General features: G+C 40.0%; 2 protein-coding genes across 2 annotated transcripts; one reads left to right on the top strand and one right to left on the bottom strand.

The window, feature by feature from the left end:
- Positions 1 to 6244: 6244 nt before the first annotated feature.
- LOC101694499 (olfactory receptor 51I2-like) lies at positions 6245 to 7195 on the bottom strand. The gene has a single exon (XM_004779058.3). It carries the CDS (start codon positions 7193 to 7195, stop codon positions 6245 to 6247), a length of 951 nt encoding a protein of 316 aa, XP_004779115.3.
- An 11731-nt stretch (positions 7196 to 18926) lies between these two features.
- Positions 18927 to 19884, top strand: LOC101679079 (olfactory receptor 52D1). Its single transcript, XM_004779011.2, is given in 2 exon segments — positions 18927 to 19229; positions 19231 to 19884. Coding segments are annotated over 2 exon segments (957 nt in total).
- The last annotated feature ends 3218 nt before the right edge of the window (positions 19885 to 23102 follow it).

Raw genomic sequence — 23102 nt, 5'->3', positions numbered from 1 at the left:
TATTCAAAAAGGCCCGAGCAGTTTTTGCTTTTAGAGAAGTTCCATTGGCTTTCAGCAGGTGTTCTAAAGACCCTTCCAACCGCACTCTAGATACTTCAGATCCCATTATGAACACACAGACAACAGACGTGGACGTTAAAGACTCGCCGCTAAATTCCGGCTCTAAGGCCTTCCCGCTTCTTATTGCGGACTTGTAAAATCCTGGCTATAAGGCCGCCCCGCTTCTTATTGCGGACTTGTACAAGATTCCCACCACTTTGATCATGGTCCCTTCCTCACTTACCTGCAGTTTCCATAAGAAAATCCCGGCTCTATGGCCACCCCGCTTCTTGTTGTGGTCTTGTACAAGTTTCCCACCACCTTTGTTGTGGTTTTACCCCGCTTACCTGCAGACTTATCCCTTGCAGGGTTTTTCTATTTTTACTCCCCGCTTTACCACGGAATTCCCACTTTTGAACGTGGCCTTTACTCCCCGCTTTACCGCGGAATTCCCACTTTTGAACGTGGCCTTTACTCCCCGCTTTACCGTGGAATTCCCACTTTTGAACGTGGCCTTTACTCCCCGCTTTACCGTGGAATTCCCACTTTTGAACGTGGCTAATGTCCCCGCTTACCTGCGGACCTTTACTCCCCGCTTTCCTGCGGATTACCTTGCAAGATTCCTTTATTTAGTTCCCGGGTGCCGGCGCCATTCATCGCCCTCGGCCCGCAAGGACGACAAGAACCCTGGTTCGGATGTATCTTCTCTCTCTTTATTTCAGCAAGTCTACACACTTATATACGCTTACATGACCAATCAGCGAGCAGGGTACAGGAGGGAGCGAATCAGGCTGTGCACCTAAATGAACAACTTCGCTAGCAACCAATGCTGTTTACTTCCTCTTTGGGCATTCCGCTTAGTCTCACGAGGCAATCCTAAACTGGCAACTAGCCAGGCGCCATCTTTTAATGGCGGAGGCTGCCCTGGCCAGGGGCCTGCCTCGGACACTTGAGAAGCAACACTGAGGAGGAGAATGGGAGACAGAAGGGCTTAGGAGGGTTAACAAATAAGTTGGATATTAGTGAGAAATTAATCCATCAATGCCAGACAATAAATAGCCTCAATTGTGAGTCCAAGAAATTTGGAGAAGAGAGATGCTTATGGCATTGCTATACACAGGAGAAAGTAATGTTAAAAACAAGACAATGTGCTTAACATTGGATCACTTAGGGTAAGCCCCACACCACCAAATAGAGACTTAGTTCTAGATTTGCAGTTTCAGGAATGGAATCTTAAACCAGTCAGTCAGGAATCCGCTGATCAGCACTACTGCCTGATGGACGTCTGTCATCCCCTAAAGGAATGTAATGGCATACAACATCCAGCTCTTATGCCATCGCAAGTCCTCCTTAGTGCCAAGTTACCCCATTCCCCAGTCCACCTCCCCTCCAACAACCCTCAGTTTGTTTTCTATAGTTAAGACTCTCTTGTGGTTTGCCTCCCTCTCTGTTTTGTATTATTTTATTTTTCTCTCTTTTCCCCTTTGTTTATCTGTTAATACCATATAATTTCACTCATATGTGAAATTTAATTATTAAATGCTTTTTGATCTTCTAGGTAACTTCTCCCTGAAGCCCTCTATTTTGTTGGTTCTCAAGTCTCTTATGCAGACAGCAGCAAGGAGTTTGTCCTTCTTTTCTCTTGGGTTGGAATCCCACTTCCTGGATTACATATTTTTTTTCCATCATCCATATTTGTTTGCTGTGGGTGGAGGGGCCTTTCCTCTTTATACTTTATCTTAGGAAGGTATTCTTATTCAGTTGCATACCACTTCTTCATTTCTATGCAATATTGTCTTTCTCTCTTTTTTCTGTAGAGAAACCTTCCTGTGCCATACATTGTGCTAAGCACCCTAAATGTTTAGTAGCAATTGCACTGCATATATGCAGGGTGGGGGGAGGATTTCCCCCAATATCCAAGCAACTCTTTGACATTAGCTCGGTATCCTACAATTTAACTCATTTCTGATTCTATCTACCTAGAGATAACCTCAGATCCAAGGTGAAAGTCTCAGTCCCATAAAACTGCCCTTTACTTCAGATACCAGTAGCAAGCTAGGGTTGTTACCTGTGCTTCTGATTCACTGGCTGTAGACTGGAGTTTCATGACCTGTTCCTTGAATTTCAGACACTGGAAACACTCTATGAGGTTGAGGTATAGCACCCCACATATTCTCAAACAGCAGTGTGAGGTGCTGTGTAGAACTAGAGGGAGTTAGGCACAGAAGGGACTGTGGGACCTCACTGGAGTTGCCACAATCACGTACAAAGGCAGATGGTCAAATATCCCCTCTAGAACTCAAATCTCACTCAGAGATACCTCCCATGCCCTACACTCCTCCAATGTATGTGTCCAGGAGGTTCTCCATGAACCAGCACCAAGGTGGATTTTGCCTTCACCTTCTGTTCCACAAAATAAATATCCTGCCATTTGCTTCCAACAACTCAAGCAAATGCTTGGACTGGATGGCCTTTGGACCTACTTCCAGCCCATAACAAGAAGGTGACTCTAGTTTATCAACTCATGTTATAGTTCTAAAATAATGAATTAAGATGTGATTCCTGTGAGGCTGAGTACTTGAGCATCTGACTGTTGGTTTTGGCTCAGGTCATGATCTCGGAGGTCATGAGAGGGAGCCCACGTAGGGGCTCTCTGCTCAGCAGGGAGTCTGCTTGAGATTCTCTCCCTATGCCCCTCATGCTCTATCCCATGCCCACTCATTCTCTCTCTCTCTCAGTCTCTCTCAAATAAATAAATAAATAAATCTTAAAAAGAAAAGAAAAGAATGGAATAAGAAACCACACAACTACCCAAACAGTGGAAATTGAATCATAGGAAGAGATTTAAAAAAGCTAAGGACTCAAGCTAGATGTATCTGATGACCTGGATAACCAGAGCCCTGTGATGGTGAGAGTATTGGTGTAATCACAGCTCTCATTAGTAAACTAGGTCACAGTCAGAGAAGTACTTACATCCATACTGGCAAGTTACATATCCAGGCAGAGTCATGAATCTTCTCTTTAATGGACTAAATAGAAGAAGACATAGACAGCAAATATCTACTGAGCTTCTTTTAGACTAGGCAGATATCTTAGTCCAAGAGAAGTCCAAGAAATATCTTAATCCAAGATATATCTTAGTCCAAGAGAAGAATACTAAGTATTTTTATTTCTAGAATGTGATGTGGAAAATAGCCCAGATATTCCCAGAGAGCTTGTCACAAGTACATAAATGAGCCAAATAGTTTCAAAGTCCTTCAGATTTAAAGAAGAAAGCAAAAGTATTTATCACTGAAAGAATATTGTCCACTTATTAAGGCAATAACCTCATTAAATAGCAACAGTGTTTCTCATATATATATATATTTTTTTTTTTCTTTTTCCCCCCACATGTTAAAGGTCAGGCACAGTGCTGGCATTCTATTGAAATTTCTATGGGCCCACTCTCCCTACAGTATATAAGTCTGAGCAGTATAAATATGCAGGGCACATTTGTGAAAAGCTTGAAAATTTCAAGTACCATTTATTTTTTATTTACTCTGGTCATATCCATAATTCATATGGTATTTAGACTCTGAACAATATGCAAGTATTCCTACAAAATTGTTATTTGATAAAATTATTACCTATTTTAGAATAAACATTTTAGGATATGGTAAGTCATTGAAATATAAAGAGATAATTAGTATGCAAATAAATACAAATATAATCACTCAATAATTCATTTCTTAACTTTTATGGGTATGTCTGGTATATTTCAGGCCTTATGTTAGAGACTGAAGGGTATAAACATGAATAAAATAAATTCCTGGGCATAAGTTGTTTATAGTCTGATGGAGTTTGTTTAAAGTCTGTTAACAGTCTTACAAACTACCCAAACTAATGGACATGATTAAAGTACATTCTGAGTACAGTGGAGTCATAAAGCAGCTATAAAAGAGTGCTACCTAGGGCTCAAGAAAAATCTTAGATGAAATATTTATTCAGACTCTGGTTCATATTCATGATGCTTTGAAGCTAAGCACTGAATTTTGTATTTATTCTTGTTGAATCAAAATAATATGAGTAAATAAATTATATGTATCATTATATAATTTTAGAGCAGTTTATTTTACTCGCTCTTCAAAACAAACATATAAGGTAGATAAATCAAAGATCGGTGTCCCATTTTTACAGATAAGAAAATTAAGACTGAGGGGCACCTGGGGGGATCTGTACGTTAAGTCTCTGCCTTCAGCTCTGGTCATGGTTCCAGGATCCTGGGATTGAGCCCCACATCAGGCTCTCTGCTCAGCAGGGAGCTTGCTTCCACCTCTCTCTCTCTGCCTGCCTCTCTGCTTACTTGTGAGATCTGTCTGTTAAATAAATAAATAAAATCTTTTAAAAAAGAAAAAAAGAAAATTAAGACTGAAAGATACAGCCCACTTACTCAAGAAGTCACCTCTCTGGATGGGTTAAGTAACCTTACTGTGGTGATGTTGCCACAGTATGTACATACAGTAAATCATCATATTGTATACCTTGAGCTTATATAATATGTCAATTTTAACTATATCAACAAAGCTGGAGGAATAAAAAAAAAAAGGGAAAATAAAGATGTCATCTCTAAGTTACACTTCCCTCCATAGAGAGAATTATGAGGTAGAGGGGAAGGAAGTGTTTCCTGACATGAGATTCTGATTTAAGAAAATGTATTATGGGGTGCGTGGGTGGCTCAGTCGGTTAAACATCCGACTCTTGATCTCAGCTGAGGTCTTGATCTCAGGGTTGTGAGTTTAAACCCCACATTGGGCTTCATACTGGACTTGGAAACTACTTTAAAAAAAGAAAATGTATTATTAGTTCTTACATTCATTCAGTAATTTATTCACTTATGATTTTCTTCTAGAGAAATGAATAAGATTCATTCATCATTATTTATTCAACCATTTTTCACTTACTCTTTCATCATTGCTCTAGCATCATCAGACATTATCTAAATGGAGAGCCTAGAGTCTATCTGATGTATATGGACAAAGCTATTGACAAAATTGCTGCTTTAAGGAGCTCAGATTCCATGAGGGGAAAGCAGATAGATATAAAAGAAGGAAAGTTCATGGCAGAGAGATAAAAACAGGACTGTCAGGTTCAGTGAAGGTTGGCAGAGCCAAGTGCCTACATATTTCAGGATTTCCCATGTGAAAAGAACATACCAGGAATCCTAAAGTCTAATGCTTATTACTTAAATATTGTAGCTGTTGGATTAGTCAGGGCTTTCCAGATAAACAGAACCAATAAGATGTGTGTATAAAGATATTTATTATATTTATTATAAGGAATTGGCTCTCACAATTATAGAGACCCAGAAGTCCAGACCCAGGAGAATTGATAGTTCCAGTCCAGAGTTAAAGATCTGAAAACCAGGATAACCAATGGTTTCAGGCCAAGCCTAAGACCAAAGACAGACAATACTAATGTCCCTACTTAGAGACAATCAGAATGAGATTTCTTTCATACTTGGACTTTTACTTAATTCAGGCATTCAGTGGTTTGGATCAAGCCCACCTACACTGGGGAAGGCAATAAGCTTTACTTAATTTACCAGTTCAAATGCTAATCTCATCCAGAAACACCTTCACAGTTACAGACAGAAATATTGCTTAACCAAATATCTAGAAACCTGTGGCACGGCCAAGTTCATATATAACATTAACTATCACTTCTATCAAACTCTAAGACTTGATTTTTCAAAGAGTATGATGAGAAGAACTCTGGCTCCTGGCAACATCAGAAACCAATCACCCAATCTAAACTTGCATACTGGTAAAAATGTGATATCTAGGTCATAATTATCCCCTCTTTGCCCTGGTCTTTTTCAGAATTGTGCAGGCCCATTACCAGAAGTCCAAGTATCATGTCACCAAGCATCTTGAAGATATTTCCCTGTTCCTCCAGAAAATAATCTCACTCTGGAGTGATGTTTGACATTCTTTGGGTTATTCTTGAAAAGAGACCATTTTTTCTCTGTCTAAAGGGCATTGAAATAGTTGATTTATGGATAAGATCTGAGATAGTCTTGGCAGGTGTTGACCCAATATACCAGACTACATGTTTGATCATTGGCCCTATAACTTAAAGTGTAGGGATTGATCCTCTCCCCCTCTGGTGTCTAAATGGTTCTAACTCTAACACCAAATTTTCCAGGGCTTCTAACTCTATGAGAGACTCAGGACTTAACCCTAAAGAGCATCTTGAGGAGCCTGCGACCTATCTCCTTTGTCTTAATGGAGTAAATGATAGGGTTGAGCATGGGAGGCACAAATAGGTAGAGAACAGACATGAGGATATGAACAGCATGCGGCAGGCCAGCACCAAAGCGATGTACAATGGACACGCTCACCATGGGCACATAGAAGATGAGCACAGCTAGGATGTGGGACACGCATGTGTTCAGTGTCTTGAGGCGCTCCTCTCGGGAAGCGATGGCAAGCACTGATCGCAATATTAGTACATAGGAGATGAGTATGAGTGCGGAGTCCAGGCCAAAGGTGAACAGCACAATGGACAGCCCATAGTGGCTATTGAGGGAGACATCAGTACACGCCAGCTTAATCATATCCACATGAAGGCAGTAGGCATGGGAGAGGATGTTCTGGGGGTGGCAGAAGGGCAGTCTGTGCAGCAGCAGTGGAAAGACTAGGATGAGGGCAAAGCCTCGGAGAACAGTACACAAACCCATTGCCACAATGCGGGCACTAGTGAGCACTGTAGCATAGCGCAGGGAGTTACAGATGGCCACATAGCGGTCAAAGCTCATAGCCAGAAGGATGCCAGACTCTGTCCAAGAGAAAAGGTGGATAAAAAACATTTGGGCCAAGCAGGCGTTAAAGGAAATCACCCGGGCGCGGAAGCAGAGGGCAGCCAGCCCAGTCGGCAATGTGGAAAAGGATACTCCCAAGTCATTGACTGAAAGGAGAGACAAGAAGTAGTACATGGGCTGGTGCAAGCTTTTCTCCTCCTTAACAATGAGGAGGATCAGGGTGTTGTTTCCCACAATGGAGATAGCGTAGAGCAAAAGGAGAGGGAAGAATAGCCAGGACTCCATGGCCTCCATTCCTGGGAAGCCCATCAGGATAAAGGTGGGAGCATCAGAGATATTGATTCTGAGGTTACTCATGAGAAGCTGGGGATGTTTGTTATCAGCCAGTCCAACTTTTTGAAGAAATTATAACTTGTGTCTAAGACTATTATTGTTCCTAGGAAGGAAAAACAACATAAAGGTTTATAAACTGTGATTACACATAGATTTTATTTCTAAAATACACTGGGAGGATGAGGAGAAAGTCATAAAATGCTGGCCATTGAAAGAAAGAATTCTTTCTTAGACATCTTTCAGAAAAAGAGTAGGTTAACTGTTCTTCAGGGTCGTTGACTAGCTCATTAAGTCTAATCAGTAGTCCTCTAGATGCCTTCCATGTAATCATCACAGCTGTCCTCCAAACGTTTAAACTTACATAGCCATGATATTAGCTACTCCACAACAGATGTCCACACTTACATCCAGTCTGACATATGAGGAACCAAGTATCCAAAAAAGGGAAAAGAATTAGTCCAGGTCTTCTTGGAAAGCAGTTACATGACTTGAACTAAATTTCACTAATCCAATCTCCACCCTGAGGTGCTTACATGGTCTACAGCCCACATATCACACTGGAAGTGTCTATGCAGGACCCCTGGAAAATCAAAATATCTCAAGAGACATCAGAGATTTCTAATTAAGAGCATGGCACCAGAACACTCTGGGTTTGTGTTCCAGTGACATTAGGTAAATTTCTTAAACTCTCTTCCCCAGTTTCTTTACTTTTAAGAAAGGGGTAAAAGAGAGTTGCCATATGCATGAGGATACAAGCTTATGTAAGATAGAAAGAGGGAAACAGAGAGAGGGTGACAGAGAGAACTTGGATTTGAAACAGGTCCTGCCCACAGTAAGCATTATAGAAGCACTCCTATTATTGTTATTATTGAAAAGTTATTATTTTAAAAGCATGTTTAGATGAAAAGTAAATAGCACATTGTGCTTTACAAAAGCACAAAAGTCATTGAATGCATTTATATTAAATAAACATTTTTTAAAACTCTTGTTATCACATAATAGCGTTTGGTATAGACAAGCAGAAGTTAATTGGCAAAATCTTGAGAATTACCAAGAGAGAAAACCTGTAATGCTAAAAACATTCTTTCCATTACCTTTTTTTTCCTTATGAGTTATTAAAGAATAGCATTCTTTCATTTCTGCCATTGCTTTTCATCTCAGAGTCTGTCAAAATTCAACAGGAGTAGAAAATGAGAAACACTTCCTTACACCAACCCAAATGAGGTTGTAAGAGGGGATGATAAAAAAGGGGTGGGGTTGTGAAGTGGGATGATAAAGGATGATCTCTACATTTGTCATCTTTCTTGTTTACTGTGGAATTTCAAAAATAACCATTTGGGGAGGGAGCTACATTTAGGAATATTTCATAATGTCTAAAACCCCTTGCATACTCTGTGATAAGTGGCTTCACCTGTTAGTTTTAGAGTTCAGGTGTTAAAGGCTCTCTATCCCTCATGGTTAGTTGAATTAAATTACTCACCACTGAGTAATTTATTATTGTATGTATCTTTGGAGTTGGGGGGAACTTGCTTTCTCTCTGGCATAAAGCCAGCCTTACATCAATGAACACTCAGATTAGAAACCAGAGAGAAATTCCCTGCTAAAGGGATTAAGAGTCTGGGACAAAGTTTCAGAGAACCACTGCAGAAGGCTGGGGATGCTGAGCCCCAGGCCTCGACTGGAAATGGTAAGAGGATGAACCAGATAAGACCTGCAAGCTGTGCACATTATAATTATAATGAGCTCTCAGTAGAACCGCACAAAGAAACTGAGGGAGGATTTTAGAGGAGATGGTCTTAAGGAGATACCATGGGTCAATCCCTTCCTGAGCACCCATTCCTGGATTTTGATCCATCCTGTCACATGTTCCACTCGAAGGAAATCTAAAATTGTCTTAAGAGCCTCCGGAGGCAGAAGGCCAGTTTCAGTACCTCCTTTCTGTCCTAATTAGAGACATTCGAGTTCAGCTGAGTGTTCTACTCTGTTCCTTGTTTTCTCAGAGTTCATGCAAAGCAGAAAGTGGGCCAAAAGATGAAGAGAGACACCGTGAAGAGAAAGAGGAAAAACCAAACGGCAGGAAGAGACAGAGAGAAGTGGATAAAGAATATAGAGGAAATGCTATGGAAATGGGAGAGTCAAGCGAGGGAAGGGGAATGACAGACCAGAGAAGGAATTTTAGAGAGACAGTAACAAGAACATTAAACATGGAAAGGAAGAAAGAAGAGAAATAAGGCCAAGAAAACCTCTTGAGAATAATGAGAACATCACAGGATGATGTATTCCACGAGGATGGCCTTTCTTTTTCCCAAGCTAGGTCAAGTCTGTCAAAGGCCCTACACACACCACATTTCACAGGAGCTACCTGCCAGGCTCTTAGCAGTGGAGGGCCGGCCTACAGTAAGCCCTTAATATCCCCCAGTCAAACCCTGCTGGGAATAGGTTCCTCCCAGCAGAATCCCAGTGGACTCTGCTTGCTGTCTATTCCCATGGGAAATTCAGATCTGACTTCCAAGGCCAAGGCAACAAACACTTCCTTTCCTCCCAGCAGAGCAGGGCTTACCTGTCCCCATACCATGTCTTCATGGCTTCTGAGATGTTCCTAAGGATGGGTTTTAAGATAGCTCTAGCAGATGATGAGAGTGAGCACCAGGGGTCCCAGTGCTAGTAATTGGGAAGCTAAGAATATAACTCAAGCTTCCTGATCCTCAGTTCCAAAGTTTCCTTACCCCACAGTAAGTCTCCACTCCAGGACCCTCTTCTTAGGGGACTTTCAGAAGGCAGAATGTAGGGATAGAAATGTAATAGTCAACAGTGATACTGGGTGTTTACAACGTTCCCTAAACTCCAAGAACTTTATGAGCCTTGTCTTGTTCTATTCTGACAATCACACTTAGAAATAAATGTTCACTTTTTTTTTTTTTTTAAGATTTTGTTTATTTTTCTGACAGAGAGAAAGAGAGAGCACAAACAGGGGGAGCGGCAGGCAGCGGGAGAAGCATGCTTCCCGCTGAGCAAGGAGCCCAATGCAGGGCTCAGTCTTGGACACTAGGATCATGACCCAAGCTGAAGGCAGGCATTTAACGAACTAAGCCACCCAGGAGCCAGAAATGTTTACTTCCCATTTTACAGATGAGAAAAATGAGTGCTAAGAGGTTAAATGAGGTCTAAAGTTATACTAGCACTGAGTGGCAGGGCTACATCCAAACATATAGACTGTTCACTTATTCACTTAACATTTTTAGAAAACCTAATAAAAATTTTTATCTAGCAGTGCCCCGGAACATACATCATATACCTGTTAATCATTACCATCTTTATCTTTTTCCCCATTTATCCTTTCTTTCATATTTGATTACCTTTCTTACCTTTGCCTTTCTCTGTGCAACCTCCCTCAAAAACAACTAGAGAACACAGAAGGAAAAAAAAAAGGGTAAAATAAATGAAAACTATTATTTTTCATCCTATGACTGTAAATGTCTGGCCTGCTACTGGCAACTCTCTGGAAGACAAGCCTGACCCCTTCCTCAGTACCCCTAGCCAAAGGGCTTGCAGCTGCTTTAGGTATGGTGTGGTGTCACATAAACAGCTGGGTCCCGGGCAGATGAACTTCTAAGTTTCAAAGATTACATGATTTTATGATTTCCTTTTTAAAACTTTGCTATTACCGTATTACACACACACACACACACACACACATTTGCTATTATATTTATTTATTTATATACTATATATTACCATACATATTTTATTTTTTTTTTATTTTATTTTATTTTGATTTTATTTATTTACTTGACAGAGAGAAATCACAAGTAGATGGAGAGGCCATAGATAGAGGGAAGCAGGCTCCTGCTAAAGAAAGCCTGATCACCATAGGACCCTGAGATCATGATATATATTTTTAAATATCACCATATTTGTATATATATTTGTTATATATATTTGATAAAATATATATATTTGTTATATATATTTGTTATAGTTATAAATATATATACTTATAACTGGGTTATATGGTAATAGCAAATTATATATATTATATGTATATAATATATATAAAATTCAAGTTTTAAGTGTATAAGTCAGTGATCTTTAGTGTATTTGGAAAGTTGTGCAGTCATGATCAATACCTAAGTGCAGAATGTTTTCATCACTCTGAAAAGAAGCTTCAGTACCACTAAATTCACTGCCCATTCTCATTTATCTTAGCCCCCTGGCAACATCTCATCCACTTTCTGTTGCTTTGGACTTGACTATTTCTGAACGTTTCAATTAAATGCAATAAAATGTGAGGCTGGTTATGTCTGGCTTCTTTCACTTAGCATGTTTCCAAGGTTCATTATATGTCAGTGCTTCATTTCCTATATAATTTTCCATTGTATACAAAGACTACATTTTGTGTATTGGTCATTTGATGGGTATTTGGATTATTCTCAATTTGGGGCTACAAATAATGCTTCTTTGAATATTAATATGTAAGTTTTTGTGTGGAAATATGTCCTCAGTTCTTTAGAATATATACTGAGGAGTAAAACTGCTGAGTCATTTGGTAACTCTACATTCAACTGTTTGAAGAAAAGCCAAATGGTTTTCCAAAGTGGCTTCATCAATTTACATTTTACCAGCAATGTTTGAAGGTTCTGATCACTCCACATTTTTACTAATATTTGTTATTTTCTGTTTTGTTTTCCTAATATGTGTACAATGGTATCTCACAGTGATCTTGGTTTGCATTTGCCAAATAACTAATGAAACTAACATCTATGTGCTTACTGGCTCTTTGTATGTCTGTTTTTAGCAGAAATGTCTATTCAAGTCATTTGCCCATTTTTAAAGTGGTTCATGTGACTTTTTGTTGTTGAGTTATAAGACATCGTTATATATTTTGAATATGAAACTACTGTCAGACAATGATTTGCAAATATTTTCTCCCATTTTGTTGGTTATCTTTCCACTTTCATGATACTGTCCTTAGAAGCACAAAAGATTTGTTATTGTTGTTTTTTTATTAAGTCCAATTTATATATTTTTTCTTTGGTTACTTGTGCTTTTGGTATTATATCAAAACAAACATTGTCTAATATACCTAAGTTTTCTTCTAGAGGTATTCAGTTTTATACCTTACATTTAGATTTTTTAATCTATTTTGAGTTAATTTTTTTAAATTTTCCTTTTTTTTTAAAGGTTTTTGTTTGTTTGTTTATTTGAGAGGGATAGAGAGACAGAGAGAGAGCGAGAGAGAGAGCATAAGCAGGGGAAAGAGAGAGAAGCAGGCTCCCCACTGAGCAGGAAGCCTGATGTGGGGCTCAATCACAAGACCCTGGGACCTTGACGCAAGCCAAAGGTAGATGCTTCACCGACAGAGCCACACAGGCACTCCATTTTTTTTTTTTTTTTTAATTTTGAGTTAATTTTTATATGTAAGTTGAGAGATGGGTCCCACTTTGGTCTTTTTCATGTGGTTATCCAGCAACCTTTGTTGAAAAGATTATATTTACCCATTAAGCAGTCTTAATACCATTGTTGAAAATCCATTGACCATAGATGTGTGGGTTTACTTGTGAACTGTTCGCTCATTTCTATACTATTACCCTTTACATTACCATGTTTTCTCTATTAAACTAGATTTGTATAGAGAAAGCAGACAGCATGGGAATTTGAGATACTGTTTCCAGTCAGCACAGGATTTTGGGGAGTGCTCAGGCATGGACAATAAGAACCAAAAGCGGTCTTCTGATTTTACCAAAATGACAGTCAAAGGCCCACTATTTTCTTTCCCCTGATTTCTTATTAAGGGCACTGACATTATCAGCCATGGCCTGAACATTTTTATGCATCATTAATGTGTTTTCTCGCAACCGTGTTGTCTGATTAGTTGTCACATCTTATAACATTTCTTCAAATTGCTTTGCCATTTCATGATACCATATCTTCCCAAGAGTAGACCTTCAACATCTGAATTCCCAAAACAGACTTCCATTGCCCCCTGCACCAAATCTGCCTGGACTCAGCCATTCTTTCCCTCCATTGGCAGAATTATTTTTAAAAATCCAAATATTTTTGCTTTAGCTCTTCAAAACAGATCTCCCTTGGTTTAAAAGCTAAACAATGATGGGGACATGAATAGTTCTTTAGGTATGGGTCTTAACTCATCTCTCTACTTCTTCTGACCTATATTATCTTTTTTAGCTGGAACATTCAATCCCTTCTATTCCTCAAGTCTTATAAGGAGAAGTGGGCTTTCTACAGCTTGGAAAAAGTGGCTACATTGTGACCGACTAACGACCCACACATAGGCCACCCTTCTCACGGTCTCTTCTTTCTTGTTCCTTGTTAACTCCCTAATGGACTGTATTTTAGTGATGTCACACCACAAAACTATGCTTCCAATGTCACTGCTGATCTCAGCATTGCTAAATACAATAGACTCTCAGTGCAGAGACAGTCAACCTCGCTTCTTTCTTGATTTTTTTCCTCCTTTCTTGGATCAGTCATGTCACTCTTTCCAGGTCATCCACCTATGTCCAATGCCTCTCTTCAGTTTCCTTGGCAATTGGCTCTCCCTCTATTCACTCTTAATTATTAATATTATCCATGGTTCTTTCCTAAGCTAGCTTCAGTTTTGACTCTGTGTAATCACTCCGCATGACCTTGGAAGAAAAATCAGATTTTCATATCTTTGAAACACACTAATCAACTCATCTGTGTATCCTGCTCTAATTTACTTCTTGTTTTCCAGCTGACCGCTTGGCATCTCCAATTGGCTGGAGATCAAAAAGTCCAATATATGAATATAAGTTTTTTTTTCCTTTCCAATCAAAAAGATCAAAAAGTCCAATATATGAATATGTTTTTTTTCCTTTCCTCTTCTCAGTGAGTGGCATGACTTTGATAGCTAAAGCTAAAACCTAACCATCATTCCACACATCCTTTCTCTCATGCATTTTTCATAAGTAGTCGCCAAAATCTAAATATTCTGCCTGCTTATTATAAGTGGTGCAGCAAGTTCTAAGAGAGGAGTGGGTGTTTGAAATGGCGGTTAAGGGGAATGATAGAGAAAATTAACTGTATCAAATAGAATAATTTCTTGGTAAAGCTGAAGTATGAAGCTGCATATTCACATTGTGTTACTTTGTGGCTATTTGTGATTTTTTTTCTAGAGTATTAGGAAGTCCTCAGGCTACCATCAGAGAAGCCTGATAATATTGGTCCAGAATAGATACCAAGGAGCTAGTTTGATGGAAGAATAAAGTCTAAATTGCTGAAGGGGGGGAACACCTCTGGTAGAAAAAGATCAGTCTTTATGATATTGATTTTAACTTTCTTTGGATTATGGTTATAAACTTAGTTATAAAAATTCAGTTATCTGAAAAGGAAACATTTAAAATTCAATTTCATGCTTTCTTGTGTTCTGCTCTGGCTTCTGTGCAGCAAGTATTGGGAAAATTTCAACAACTGACTCAGAGCAAGCCACTTTATCAGTTACATCACCACATATCAGCTAGGTTTGCTTTCCCTGCCTTATACATTTTATTTTAAGAATAATAGGTGGCTTTGGATTTTAGTATTTTGGCAGTATCTGAAAGTTCTAAAATTAAATATATTGTTAGGCTGTGCCAATAGGAGCCATTAGGAGCTGACTAGAAGCTCAGAGAAGGGATTTACTTTTCCTGTTAGCTTTCTGCTTCTGTCTTATCACCCAAGCAACTGTTTTATCCTTGGCAACAGCAGTTGATTCTTATAAAAGCAGCTGGTTCCAGTTTGTGGTGTTTTTTTCTACACTTAACTCCAAACAGCCTTGTCATACAAATCACATATGATTTGTATGTGATTTGTAGAGCCAGCTTCTGGTGGCCCATTCTTGAAGTTCTTGGCCCCAGCTCTTTGGGCACTCTCTTTTAAGCTTCTAAAGCAGAATCTCCTTTCTTTCAGCAGAAATTGATTCCAGCACTTACTGAATCTCTATTAAGTCAGTGTGCCAGGCAATTCAAACTCCTTACACTCATAGCTATTGATTTAAAAACAAGGGTTCCTAGAACTTAGTTTTATAGAAGTTAAATGGAGATAACTAAGGGTGAAACTTGTCTCATACCATCAATATTGATTTTTTTAATATATAAATTCCCTGAAGGAATAATAAGAAAACCCCCATCAATCTTATTAAAAACTTTGTATTAAAAAAATGTTTATGTATAATAATTCATGAAATTAAAGCTTCTCTATATTGCTTTTATTAATGCATACTTAAAATAATTGTAATTGTAGAACATTTTAACACTCACAACCTAATGATTGAAGAAAATAAAATAAATAATTCCAATTTGCATATATTTTTTATTGGAAACAAGGAAAGAAGGGTTATCACCACAAGATTTTTAAGCACAAAAATTAATATGTAGGAAAATGAACCAACTTCAAGTAGACAAAGCATTAATGTTAAATTTATGACAGTTACAGGGAGCCTGGGTGGCTCAGTAGGATAAGCATTCAACTCTTGATTTCAGCTCAGGTAAAGATATCAGGGCCATGACACTGAGCCCCACATCAGGCTCCATGCTTAGTGCACAGTCTGCTTTGACTTCTCTCTCCATCTGCCTCTACCTCATACACCACCCCCACTCATGCTCTCTTAAAAAAAAAAAAAATATATATATATATATATATATATATATATACACATATACATATATATGCATTCATTTTTTTCATTCATTCATTTCACTCATATATAGAAAGATATACATATATATTATATATGAATGACAGTTATGGAAAATTTATTCATTTGCTCATGTATTTTTAAATGGATAATAAATGAGGGGAAGAAAATTTCAAGGCTGTCTATATTCCATAGGATACACTTAAAGACTGATGTAGTATTTTTATCTTAAAAAAAATCAATATTCACACTATACTGTATGTTATATTTTTTCTAATATTTAATAGAAAATGACAATTTTTGATGTCAACTTAACAGTTTTGAGGGAGTATATACTATTGAAAAATTCTTTTGGAAATTATCTGGGCAAAAATTTTTGAAGACCACTGCTTTGTATTAACACGAGAAGAGGGGTGCCAGAGTGGTTCAGTAGGTTGAGTGTCTGGCTCTTGGTTTCAGCTCAGGATGTGATCGTGGGTTAATGGGATTGAGCCCTGCATGGGGCTGTTGGTCAGCATGGAGTCTGCTTGAGATTCTCTCTCCCTCTGCCCCTCCCCCCACTCTCTTGCATGTCCTTGCTCTCTCTTTCAAATAAATAAATCTTTAAAAAAAAAATTGAAAGGAAACAAGTATGAACAAGGGAAAATAGTGCAGCACTCTGAAGGTTTTGAAGGATGGAAGCCTTTGTGTGAAGGCTTGATAGATGTGGTAATGTCAAAGGCTCTGAGTGCATCTGGCTAGAGAACTGATGGCTTCACTCCTAGGACAAGGTCTGTGGGTGTGAAACCTGCACAGTGGCATAATGCCTATGCTCAGAAGGTCCTGTATTTGGTTTAATATTCTACTGCCATGTTCTTAAAATCTTAGTAACTTATTCTTGAAATTATGGAAGTTAATGGGACAATGGAGCCTGAGCCTCTCTACCACCATTTCTTACCACCATATTTACATATAACATTGATGATGCCATGTGTACACGGAATACCATGGGCCACTGTATATGTAAATTCAGAGAGATACCATAATTAAGGGGGAGAAACAGAGAAAAAGAAGAAAATGAAAGAAAAGGGAAAGTAAGAGAAGAGAAGAGAAACATAAAACTTAATAGATTTTATTGCTACTTTCCTTGAAAATTTCCTAGGGAAATGTTCTTTCCTCATTTCTTTCCCTTTTTTCAACCCCGCCCTATTGTCTCTCTAAGAATGAGCACCATGGATCAAATCTCCAGAGCCAAACAGCCTTGGGTTTTCATAATTAGCATCAGAGAGAGTCAATAAATAACCTCACTTACCAAATCTCTTGATCAGAAGAGGCTGAAAGTCAGAACTAAGCTGAAGACCTCAATGATCTCACAAAAGTGAGGGAAGATCTGACTTTTGAACTCAGATTCCACACTCGGCCCCCATCATTCTCCAAATCACGTCCATCCATCCTGCACAAGAACACAGCTTCCACATCCCTGAAGTACTCTCCACACAGCCCCACACTGGCAGGTGACACCCATCACAGAACCCCAGCTTCAGCACGCTCAACTTGTAAACAAAGGTCACCTGACACAGGTATGTTTTTGAAATCAAACTACAGAAAAAAGAATATGTGCCAGAAAGAACTCAGAGTTCAATTATTAAAGTCTAGGTTTCCAAGGCATCATAGTGACCCAGAGCCAAGGCCAAAAGGGATGAATTTGGAAGGATTCCTGCATTCCACCCAGAATGTTCCTCCAGCTCAGTGTATTTTTCACATTTTTCCCCTGGAAAACAACCTTGTTTGGACCTAGGCTTTCTGGTACCTACGTAGAATGTCAGAGTAGCTCACAAAGTAGTGGCCTCCTTATAGTAGTCTTGGAAAATCTTCCTTTGCTGGCAAGAATAGGCTGGGAAGGGAGAACAGGAGAAGGTGGTACTGCCTCCAGCTCTCCACTCCTCCACCCATGTTCTTTCCTCCAGGGCCTGTGGGCATCACTGGAAGTCCCCAGGCAAATAGGAGGAGCTTTCACTAGTATCTGTTTCTTTGAAGTCCAGATAATGAGTAAAGGGTTTGCCACATTAGATACTGATTTTAGAGTTATCTGGCAAGGAAAAGAATTCAAGTATTGGCCATATAAGTGAGGCTACTGTGAGGTGAAAACACCAAACTTTTAATCGGAAGATGTGAGATGTAATTTCAGTCTGACAATAACACATTTTGTGGGGCGCCTGGGTGGCTCAGTGGGTTAAGCCGCTGCCTTCGGCTCAGGTCATGATCTCAGGGTCCTGGGATCGAGTCCCGAATCGGGCTCTCTGCTCAGCAGGGGAGCCTGCTTCCTCCTCTCTCTCTGCCTTCCTCTCGGCCTACTTGTGATCTCTCTCTGTCGAATAAATAAATAAAATCTTTAAAAAAAAATAACACATTTTGTGATCTGAACTGCATTAGTTTATTTCTCTGAACTTGGACTTCCCCTTGATAAAACAGATGTAGAATAATTATAATACTCTCTATCACTCCAAAATATGACTACAGGAAAAAGAGCTTGCACAAATGAGAAGGACATTATTTTTGGTGTCCAAACATTTTAATCCTACCATATACCTACGGCTTTCCTACCCCCCAAAAAATCACGTGAAATAAGGAAGCCAGGTGTGTCATTTCCAACTTATAAATAAGAAAATTGAGTATCAAAAATATTGTGGAACTTATCCAATGTTAAATAGTGAATAAACAGAAAAGCTGTGACTAGGATTCCAGGCTCATTATTCTTCATACTTGGAGACTATTCAGAGAAAAGATTTTTCTCAAGGTTCAGCAACATTTTTGTGACAGATTACAACTAATGTTTAGGGGTGCGGGTATCCTACAAAGATTCTGGTAGGTATGGTTGGCGTTTGGAATGTGGAAATCAAAAAACAAACTTTGACTATAGAAAATAGATGAAAATAATGAATTATATGTGATACAGTATTTTAATATTTGGAACAAGTTAAAAACAATATATGTTTTTCTCAGCCTAAACAAGATTGTTTCAGAGAAGGGTCATCATTTTATGTGAATGAACCAAAACTCTGATGTGAGAGGGCAGTCATACAGTCACCCCTTGGATAGAGCCCTTTATTTCCACGCAGAATGGCAGCTTCCAACCTCAGTGATGATGGTCTCCCAGCCACTCTGTTCCTGACAGGGATCCCAGGGCTGGAGTGGGCCCACGTCTGGATTGCCATTCCCTTCTGTGCTGTGTATCTGGTAGCTCTGGCTGGGAATGCTGCTCTCATCCTGGTCATTGTGACGGACCGGGCTCTTCATGCACCCATGTACCTCTTCCTGTGCCTTCTTTCACTCACTGACCTGGCTCTCAGCTCTACCACTGTGCCCAAGACATTAGCCATTTTGTGGCTCCATGCTGGTGAGATTTCCTTTGGTGGATGTCTAGGCACAGATGTTTTGTGTCCATTCTATCTATGCTCTAGAGTCCTCAATTCTTCTTGCTATGGCTTTTGATCGTTATGTGGCTATCTGCAACCCACTGAGATATACAACCATTCTCAACCATACCATCATAGGCAGAATTGGCCTTGCCGGCATACTCCGGAGTATAGCCGTTGTCTCTCCATTCATCTTCTTGCTGAGGCGGCTGCCTTACTGTGGTCACCATGTCATGGCACACACATACTGTGAGCACATGGGCATTGCTCGCCTGGCCTGTGCCAACATCACTGTCAATATTGTCTATGGGCTGACTGTGGCTCTGCTGGCCATGGGTCTGGATTCCATCCTCATTGCCATTTCCTATGGCTTTATCCTCCATGCTGTCTTCTGCCTGCCATCTCAAGATGCCAGGCACAAGGCTCTGAATACCTGTGGTTCCCACCTCGGAGTCATCCTGGTCTTCTACATTCCTGCCTTCTTCTCCTTCCTCACCCACCGCTTTGGGCAGCACCAAGTCCCCAAGAATGTGCACATCTTTCTGGCAAACCTCTATGTTCTCGTGCCTCCTGTGCTCAATCCAATCATCTATGGGGCTAGGACCAAGGAGATTCAGAGTCGACTTCTTAGACTGCTCCACTTGAGGAAGGGCTCAGTGTGAGTTCTGAGTAGCACTTGGAAATGATAAAGAAAGGTAAGTGAGAAGAATAATTGTCTAGAAGCTTTTATATTAATGGGAGCCTATCATGTGAGATAAGGGAGGAAGAGAAATAGTCATATAAATTGGAAATGTTGAATATGATGGTGAATGTGCTCCTTGAGCAATTCTGAATTGCCCAGAATGAGATTATATTTTTTCTGTCATCTCAGTTAGGGGCTATAATTTGTCAAGAAGAAAGACATTCCTGTCTGGAATTCACACTGTACCTCATGGTTGCAATATTCTACTGGGAAGTGAGGTGAGAAACAAAGGGAGAACATTCAGAGTGCATTTGAATCTGAAATCCAAGACTTTGGGCAGTGGCTAAGAGCATGAAAACTAAAATTAAATCAGGGTGATTATGTTTAAATGGTGTCTCCTCTAATTTTTATCAGTTTTGTGCTTTGAGCAAGTTGATAAATACTTTTCTCCTTATTCTGGTTGACTGTTTAATGGGGGATAATGATCATTTTCAACTCTTGAGGTTGTGGTGAGGATTGACAAACTACTGAATGTATGTAGAAATCTTACAATAGTGTCTGAAACATAAAATGCTAAATACATAAGTGTAAGATGTAAAAGTAAACATCTCAAAAAATGTAACTTCTCAAAACATTTCATTTTTATAACTTATCTAAGTCTTGTAGTATCTGAGCTCACACAATTATAATAACTCATGTCTGAAAGTTAGACAGTACTGGGGATATGATTAGTGCTCAATAAAACCATATTATCTCCCGTTACTTTGCCATAATTTTACCCCTTATTAAGTTTATAGAAGCTTGATTAGAGTTCCAGTACCTTTATGGATAGTCCCTTGTTGACATCAGTAACTGTCTTTTTCAAGTTTATCCTACTTGCAATCTGTTGAAATTTTTGTATGTAAAAATTAATATTTCTCAGCAAAAGCATCTATTTTTGTCTTTGGTGATAACAATTGATTCTAATAGAAGCAGTAGGTTCTGAATGGATATTTTTTATTGTTCCTTACTTTGAAACAACCCTGTATGCCCCTCAGATAGACCACCTGACTGGAATCCCTCCTCACAGGTGTGGGTCCAGACATAAGGAAACTCTCCTTTGCCCAAACCTGCTCACTTAGGACCATTGCTATTTACATATAATGTAGCATTTATTTCAGGGGTACGGGTCTATGAGTCATCAGTCCTATGAAATTCACAACACACCACAACACATACCCTCTCCATTGTCCATCACCCAGACACCCTATCCCTCCCACCCTCAACAACAACATGTGTTGCAGAGGATGTGGAGAAAGAGGAACCCTCTTACACTGTTGGTGGGAATGAAAGTTGTGCAGCCACTTTGGAAAACAATGTGGAGATTCCTCAAGAAATTAAAACTAGAGCTTCCCTATGACCCTGCCATTGCAGTACTGGGTATTTACCCCAAAGATACAGATGTCATGAAAAGAAGGGCCATCTGTACCCCAATGTTTATAGCAACAATGGCCACAGTCACCAAACTGTGGAAAGAACCAAGATGCCCTTCAACAGACGAATGGATAAGGAAGATGTGGTCCATATACACTATGGAGGATTATGCCTCCATCAGAAAGGACGAATACCCAACTTTTGTATCAACATGGACGGGACTGGAAGAGATTATGCTGAGTGAAATAAGTCAAGCAGAGAGAGTCAATTATCATATGGTTTCACTTATTTGTGGAGCATAACAAATATCATGGAGGACAAGGTGTTTTAGAGAGGAGAAGGGAGTTGGGGGAAATTGGAAGGGGAGGTGAACCATGAGAGACTATGGACTCTGAAAAACAATCTGAGGGTTTTTAAGGGGCAGGGGGTGGGAGGATGGGGGTAACAGGTGGTGGGTTAGAGAGGCACGAATTGCATGGAGCACTGGGTGTGGTGCAAAAACAATGAATACTGTTATGCTAAAAAAAATATATATTTTTTTAAATCACTGTTTAAAAAAATAGAAATGCAAAGGAAAAACACAGGTGTATGTATCAAAAAGTTCAGGTTAGAAGGTTATTATGGAATTTGATGTACTGGACATCTTACTGTGATGATAAATAGTTTAAAAATTATCTATATAAAAAATAATGAACCAGAATAGTGGGAACGAGTTAAAAATAAAATTTGTCCTATGAAGTAGTGGTGGTTGTTCTCTTGTAGTCTTTTTATTTTCTTTCTCTTTTTCTTTCCTTGTTGTTTTTCTGGGGGAGGGGCCTGCCACGTGGGTTTTTAGTCAATGATGTTCCCTGAGTTAAGTCCTCTCGCCCCGCTCAAGGGGGTGGGCTCTGAGGAAACAGGTTTTTTTCAGGCTTTTGTTCTCTGGAGGCTTTTTATGTTTGTTCACTTTTCTTTTTTTTCCCTCTCTCTCCTTGACCGCTTTTGATGGTTTTTGTAGGTTTAGAGCAAAGCAATCTGCACCCTGACCTCCCTCTCAGAGAGAAGCCTCAGTCTGGTCACCCATGGGTGTTGCAGAGTCCATATAAATCCCCCCTTGGTCGCTGGCAGAGCATGTTCTGAGTCGCAGTCCCTGGGGATGCAGGATCTTCTGCTTGTACCCAAAACCATGGCAGCAGCGGCTGTCTGGGCAGCTCCTGGCCGCTAGAGAGGTTCCAAGCAGTGATGGCACACTGAGATTTTCCCACTGGCCGGGGCTGGGAGTGCCAGTCTTTCTGGGTCTAAGAACACCAGGCTTGCGCACACCTCTCTTAGGGGAGGTTGCGGGTCGCACGCTCCTGTCTCAGGCTCTGAGCAGCAGGTCCGAGACCACCAGTCTGGGCCTTCACACACCTCTCTCAGGGGAGAGTGAGGGGTGCACCCGTCTCAGGCTCTGTAGCACGGCTCAGCGTACTGCCAGCTGGCGAGGCTCCCAGCCCCTCACAGGAGCGGGACCCCAGGCATTGGCGCTCTGGCGACTCAGGGACCAAGACCTGGTTTCTCCACTGCACTCTCTCTGGCTCCGCGCCAGGGGAGGCTGTCCTGGGTCCGGGGACTTAAGCCCCTGAACCTAGCCTCCCCGATTCCCACAATCCCCCCCCCCAAAAACCTTGCTCTTTCTGAGTGCTTTTAACCAGTCTCCAAGTTAATGGTGGTCCCCAGACGCAGGGCACTCTCACTCGTGTTAGGGATATTACTTTCCAATCGGTCACCTCTGGTGGCTCCCTCCCCCTTTTATATATCTTCCGG

The sequence above is a fragment of the Mustela putorius genome, unplaced genomic scaffold (genome assembly GCF_011764305.1).
Source record: "Mustela putorius furo isolate JIRA1106 unplaced genomic scaffold, ASM1176430v1.1 tig00003987_pilon_pilon_pilon, whole genome shotgun sequence".
NCBI lineage: Eukaryota > Metazoa > Chordata > Mammalia > Carnivora > Mustelidae > Mustela > Mustela putorius.
The sequence above is the reverse complement of the archived record's forward strand: the minus strand, read 5'-3'. Positions and strand labels throughout refer to the sequence as shown.

Coding starts and splice junctions, on each gene's coding strand:
- LOC101694499 (XM_004779058.3), bottom strand. CDS start 7,195: ATGAGTAACCTCAGAATCAATATCTCTGATGCTCCCACCTTTATCCTG.